At 41.9% G+C, this 6975-nt stretch overlaps 1 protein-coding gene across 1 annotated transcript; it reads right to left on the reverse strand.

Moving 5' to 3' along the window:
• Positions 1-706: 706 nt before the first annotated feature.
• On the reverse strand, positions 707-1389 carry LOC118026773 (small proline-rich protein 2H-like). The gene has a single exon (XM_035029777.1). The coding sequence runs from the start codon at positions 1149-1151 to the stop codon at positions 945-947; it is 207 nt and encodes a 68-aa protein (XP_034885668.1). The 5' UTR covers positions 1152-1389; the 3' UTR covers positions 707-944.
• Between the last annotated feature and the right edge of the window lie 5586 nt (positions 1390-6975).

Genomic DNA, 6975 nt, shown 5'->3' on the forward strand with positions numbered 1-6975 from the left:
GGCTCCATTGCCAGCACTCTCTACCTCCTCTCTGTGGCAAGTCCTTCCCAAGAAATGATAGGTGCTGGGTGCAGAGGTGAGTTTGGGAGACAGCTGGTGCTTTGGGACACTGAGGATAGGTGGCCAGAGAGGAAAAGGAGACCTGCTGGCTTATGCTAGGTCCCCATCTCCCTCTCCAGAAGTCCCAGATCACCCCCAGGGTCCTCCCAACCATTTCTTGCTCAGTTTCTGCTTCTCATCCAAGGCCCTTACTTGTCCCTCTGTGGCCCCAGCAAGAAAGCAGAGAAATGGCCAATCAGGGATAAAGATCTTTTATTGAGAAGTAGGGAGGAAGGAACATTGTAGGGTTTAGATTACTTTAATGGACTCATAGTCCAGAAAGGGGTTATGAGTGAAGGTTAGAGGAGCTTTATAGGGGTTGTGGAAGTTATTAGGGAGGAATACAAACAGAACTCATTGCCTTCACTGAAGAGTGTGGAGTTGTGTTCTGAAGAACTCTGGACAAATTTTGGTTGATTTAAAGTTTTCTTGTTTTAATTTCTCCACCATGTTTGCTCCTGGAAGCCTTCATTTCTTTGAAACCTACAGAGGCAGATTGTTGGCAAGGAAATCTGCATCCTATAGTGACCTCATATAGCCAACAGGAGGCAGCGTGGCAGAGCAGCCAGCTGCTGGACCACAGCAGTCAAGGAGAAGGGCAGGAACAGGTCAGGACTCTGGAAGGTTTGAGAACTTCTGTCTACACCATGTAGTCTCCTAGAGAGGGGCTGGGAAGAGCCGCTGATTTGGGGAGGAAACCCATAGACTATGATATCTTTTTTTCTTGAGTCTGAAGAGAAAAGCATCTTCTAAGTATTGAGTATTCCTTGTTGTTGCTGAAAGTGAGGAGATGGAGTGGGGGCAAGGGGATGCAGTATCTTCATTGCCAGGTCAGGGAGGTGGCTTCAGAACAGTCGCTTCTGCTTTGGCAGGTATTCCTGCTGGCAGGGAGGACACTTAACAGGAGGACACTTTGGCTGGCTGGAGGGTGGGGGACATGGCTTAGGCACCTTCGGGGGGCAGGGCTCAGGGACCTGGGGAGGGCAAGGCTTAGGGATCTGGGGAGGGCCTTGACAGGGCACTTTGCATTGTTGCTGCTGCTGATAGGACATTTTCCTTAGATTGAAGATGAACTGAAACAAAGAAGTAAAGCCCTTTAGAATGAGATCATGTCAGTGGAGATTATTTCTAAATTAGCACATACCCTCTCTTGTCACTCTTTTCTTTAATATCAATGTTATGACCATCTTATTTCACTTCCTCTCAAGAACACCCACTCCACAGGAGCCTCCATGGACCACAGCAGCCAAGAAAGAGAATTATCTTAGAGTCTGCCTTTCAGATGCCCAGTGTTTGCCCTGTCTACCCCACCTGGAGAGTTGGTGCCTGGATGGTGCTTTGTGGTTTGAACAGAGCATGTTCATTCTGAAGGGAGTCCAGGGAAAGAAAAGATTTGGAAAGTATCAGGAAAATGTGCCCGAAAATACAAGGTAAAATGTCTTTAGAATAGTCAGCTTTAAGAAAAGCAGGTTCAGAGAGAGCAGAGCACTGCTAGGGTTTTGTAAGACCTGTTGAAGCAGAGTCTAATGTGGAGAGATTGGACTGCATTTCTTCCAGATACCATGAAACATTTCCTTTCTCTGGAACAGTGCCCCTATTTGACACTGAGGCATTTCTTCCCCTTACTCTGCCCTCTTCAGCAATTTGTCTAGTCCTTCTGTGTCATTCCTGATTACTTTAAACATGACCACTGTTTCTTCAAGGATAATGAACATCCCTTGGTGTCAATGGTCTTAGAGTTAAACTCCAGAGCAAAGCCAGAGTCAGGAGGAGACCCCAGCCAGGCACCCAGCTCAGATCCTCACTAGGTGGCCCACTGTGCTCTGTCCGGGGCTCAGGAGCCTTGGCCATAAAACAAGAGAAACATTCAGAGTAGAGCATAAGGAGGAACAAAGACTAGGGATTGTGAAAGCAATGTTCTGGCCTCAGCTCTACCAGCATCATTTGGCTGACCTGGAGCTTTTTCATCTAAACCTTTAATCACACTAATCTCAAATTATCTTCTAATTTAGAAGAGTAGTTGGCAAACTTTTTCTGTAAAGGACCAGATAATAAATATTTTAGGCTTTGCAGACCAGACAGTCTCTGTCACAACTGTTCAACTCTGACATTGCTGTGTAAAAGGAGGCATAGATAACATATAAACAGATGCATATACCTGTGTTCCAAGAAAGTTATTTACAGAGACAGGCAGTGGGCTGGGTTTCACCTGCAGACCTTAGTTTATTGACTCATGATGTGGGCCCCTGACTTTCTGCATCTCACTCCATCTCACCTCTCTGGCTCACTGTCTTGCCCATCTGGTCTTTATTTTCTGCTCCTTTTTGCTAATCCGTTACTATTGCTATTTCTGATCATCTGTCTTTCCTTTTCCATACCCCCAAACCATAACTCTACACATGCTTATCATTTCCTCTAGTGGGAATCCATCAGCCCCTTTGAGAACTTCTTCTCCCATAGAACAGGGCCTCCCCACTCACCTGCCTTTCCACGCTGTTCCAGGCCTCAGGGATTCAAGTGCATGAAGAATCCCAGAGCTGGTCCTTTTATCCTGGGCTCAGCCTGGGCAGGAGGAAACCAAAGGGATTTCCCCATCATTTCCTGGTGTCCTAATGTCTCAATCAATTCTTGAAGACACTTGCCAAACTCCTTTTTTGCATGCAAAACTCCAGTTTGACAGCTTTTGGGTGAGTAACATTTCTATTTCCTCTGGAAGCATTCAGTATGAGTGTGTAATGGGCAGGGCAGAGGGATATATGGATAGATGTGTTTTCTTCAAGTGTACCTTGCCCTTCAGGTCATTTTTAGGGATGCCAAGGCTAGTTCTTAATGCACTTTGCATTCCCTCTGAGTGTCTTCTTTCCCCATGTCATATAGAATAAATTAAGTTACCATCCACACACACTCCCTCTAGCACTCATGTTTGAGGACAAATGAAGCTAAACTTATTTACCCAACAATCATTGAGCACCTGCTAGAGGCCAGGTCTGTGAGTAAGGGAGGATACAGTAAAGACCAAGACTAAGCCTAGGCCCAAGAAAAACTCATAGTCTAGTAGGAGACATATGTGAGCATTCAGAGTGAAAGGACCCTGCAATAAGATATTTGGTCAGTGCACTATCCATTTGTCAACTGGGAGGTTACATGGAAGAGGATTTTCCAGTACAAAGGATTCTTTCCCCCTCTAAAGTTGTCTTGAGTACTGGAGCTTGGCTTAACTCTCCTCCTTCAGTGTCACAACACCCTGCTCCCAGCTATAATCCATGAAGCGATATTGCACTCTCTTCTCCTCTTCTTTAGTACTGACTGACACACAGGATCTTACACGGTATGCCATATTGCCAAGGAATAAAATGTGAACTTCCAAACTGGTCACTGACTAGGAAGCTCTTTCATTCTTGGGCTCCTTTCCTGACCAGGCCAATGATCTCAGAGTCCTGGGCACCATCTTTTCCCACCTGTAACTCAGTATTTATATGATACTAAGAAAGTCTACATACGGTGGGCAGAACAAAGGGTGCCTTAAACAGTGTCTAAATCCCCAAGAAATTTAGCATATCTAATATTCCAAATCTTAGCAAAGACCCCACGTTAATGGAAAATGTAATGAAAGTATGGACATTTTAACAATATTGAGTTTTCCAATGCGTGAACACAGGTGTTTTTCCATTTATCTATACCCAAATTGACCTATAGATTCAATGCATATGAATCTAAGTACTATTATTTTTGATAGAACTTGACAAGCTTATTTAAAAATTCAATTTTAAAAATTGGTTATATTGAATGTATACATGAAATATAACACATTTCTGTTGATAGCACTTGACAAATTTTATGAAAATTTATATGAAAAGACAAATGACTAAAAATAATAGTTAAAGATTTCTTAAAATATAACAGAGTTGGAGAAATTTAACTACCAGATATCAATGCAACAGTAATTAAGACAGTGTGATATTACTGTAAGGATAGATACATAGACCAAGGGAACAGAACAGAGACTTCAGGAACAGACTTATATACAATTACTTGATTTACACCACAGGTGACTCTGTAGTGCAGTGGGGAAGGGGTGGTCTTATCAATAAATGATGCTCAGATCGATTAGGTATTCCTATGGAACTAAAACAAAACAAAAAACTTGACCCCTGCCTTACTGTAAACAAAAGTTAGTTCCAGGTGGACTATAGACTAAATTTGAATGGTAAAATTATGCAACTTAAAAAATATATAAGGAAAAATATCTTCATGATCTTGATAGGAAAAATTCCTTAAACAGAGAGTAAAAAGTGTAGTTTTAAGGGGTCAAAATGATAAATTAAGTTTCATTACAATTAGGTATTTCTGGTTATCAGAAGACAATGCTACAATTCCAAAAAGGTAAGCCACGGAGATGGAAATCTATTCATGATATATATATATATATCTCACAAAGGACTTGTGTCCAGAATACACACACACACACACGCACACACTCTTCTATAGATCAATAAGAATACAAGAAACAAAGAAGTAGAAAAATGTCCAAACAACTTGAACAGCAAGTTCATGGAAGGGTATTTTCAAATTTCCAATAAACTATCATAGAATACTCAAGTGCATTAGTCGTAGGAGAAGTGAAAATTGAAATCACAATGTATTACCTCCACATAGCCACTGAAATGGCTAATGTGAGAAAGATAGAAACCACCAAGATTAGTTAGAGTGTGGAATAATTGACACATTCATATACCACTGATAAAAATAATTGTAGTATAAAGATTTTGGAAAAATTAGCAGTATTCACTGAGTCTAAACATACCCTTATGCTCTGACTAATCATTGTATTCTTAGGTATGTACTCAACAGAAGTATACACATATAGTAACAAAAATATATGAACATGAAAGTTCATAGTAGCACCACTTTTATTTTTTTTATTTTTATTTTTTTATTTTTTAAAGATTTTATTTATTTATTTAATTGACAGAGAGAGAGACCGCGAGAGCGGGAACACGAGCAGGGGGAGTCGGAGAGGGAGAAGCAGGCTTCCCGCGGAGCAGGGAGTCTGATGTGGGGCTCGATCCCAGGACCCTGGGATCATGACCTGAGCCGAAGGCAGTTGCTTAACCAACTGAGCCACCCAGGCGCCCCCTAGTAGCACCACTTTTAAACATTTAAAATTGGAAACTACTAAAATGCCTGTCAGTAGTAAAGTGGGCACAAAAATAGTGATATATTCCCACAAAGAAAGACTGTAGTGCTACAAGAATGAACTAGACCTACAGAAAATAAATGAATCTCACAAACATAATTTTGATGAAAAGAATCCAGGCAACAAAGAATAACTACTGTATGATTCCCCTTATAAATTTCATAAACAAGAAAAGCAAATCTATGGTGTTAGGATAATGGTGATGTTGGGGGTGGGGAGCTCCTGGGAAGGGACATGGGGTAGACTACAGGGATGTGGTGACATGCCATTTCTTCTTCTCTGAGTTGGTTACATGGTTGCTCAGCTAGTAGAACTGTATTGAGTTATATGCTTTCTGAGTTTATACTTCAAATCTAGTTCAACCTTAAAGGTTCCTTTAAAGAAAAGGAAATCATTAGAATGCCAAATATGATGAGGTTGGCAGAATAATCAGAGCCATAGCACAAGCGTTGTAAGATGGCAAGGACTTTGGATTTCATTCTAGTTGCAATGGGAAAATACTTTGATAATTCCAATAAAGACACAGTATAATATTATTTATGTCTTTATGTTATTGCTTCAGTTGCTCTGATGAGTGATTGTTGTGGCAGGATAGGAAGAGGAGATTGTCAGATAGGAGATTTTTGCTGTGGTTCAGATGAAGAATAATAGTGGCTCCAAATAGGGTAAGAATACAGGAAATCATGAGAAGATGAGAATGATTCTAGTCTTAATATAGAACTTCAGCACTTTGGGAGAAATTGTGTGTGGGAGGTGAGAAAAAGGAATCAGAGATGAATCCTAGGGTTTAAAAATTATCATTACTTTAAAATTATGTTGTTACTTTATTATTATTTAAAATATTATTAGTACTTTAAAATTGTATTATTGTTATATTATTATTATTTAGTTTGTGGCTTAAGCACCTTTACACTCACAGTGAAATTGTCACATGTGTTAAAAGTGGATAGAAAATACCCCATCATGCCTGAGTGCAGCAGAGCTCCCATGTAGTGGAGTGGGGAAGCCAGCTACAGAGATGGAGCCAAGGCCTGGGCTCTCAGCTCAGGGTTGCCATAAACCGTGATCTGCAGCACAGTCGGGCCACTGCACTTCCAGCAGGGACCCAACAAGCAGCAGATCCGGGGAGACTCCCCTTCCACCCCTGGGAGGACTGGTGCAGGAGCACACTGCAGAGATCTGCTGGGTTTGGAGACCACACGGGGTTGGGTGCCAAAGATAGAAATGCTCGGTCACAGGCCGGGTGAGCATGGAGTGCGGCTGGAGACAGGAGTGATTGACTGCTTTTCTCTGGGGCTCACTGAGGAGTGGGGCCCGAATTCTCAGCTCCTCTGGGGCAGAGATTGGGAGGCCACCATTTTCACTCTCATCCTCCAAAGCTGTACGGAAAGCTTGTATAGAACAAAAGCTCCCGAGAACAAAGGCGAGCAGATTACTTAGCCCGGTCGGCAAGGGCGGGGCAATTCCGCCTCTGGCAAAGACATTTGGGAACCGTGGCAACAGGCCCCTCCCCCAGAAGATCAGCAAGAACAGCCAGCCAAGACCAAGTTTACCGATCAATGAGAACAGAACTCTAGTGCTAGGGGAATAATGCACATAAAATTCATGGCTTTTTTACCATGATTCTTTAGTCTTTCAAAGTTAATTTTTTTTTAACTGTCTTTTTTTTTTTTTTTGGA

The sequence above is a fragment of the Mirounga leonina genome, unplaced genomic scaffold (genome assembly GCF_011800145.1).
Source record: "Mirounga leonina isolate KUSES-001 unplaced genomic scaffold, KU_Mleo_1.0 Mir_311, whole genome shotgun sequence".
Lineage (NCBI taxonomy): Eukaryota > Metazoa > Chordata > Mammalia > Carnivora > Phocidae > Mirounga > Mirounga leonina.

Bases quoted from the DNA above. Each gene is read 5' to 3' on its own strand.
- LOC118026773 (XM_035029777.1), bottom strand. From the start codon at position 1,151: ATGTCCTATCAGCAGCAGCAACAATGCAAAGTGCCCTGTCAAGGCCCT.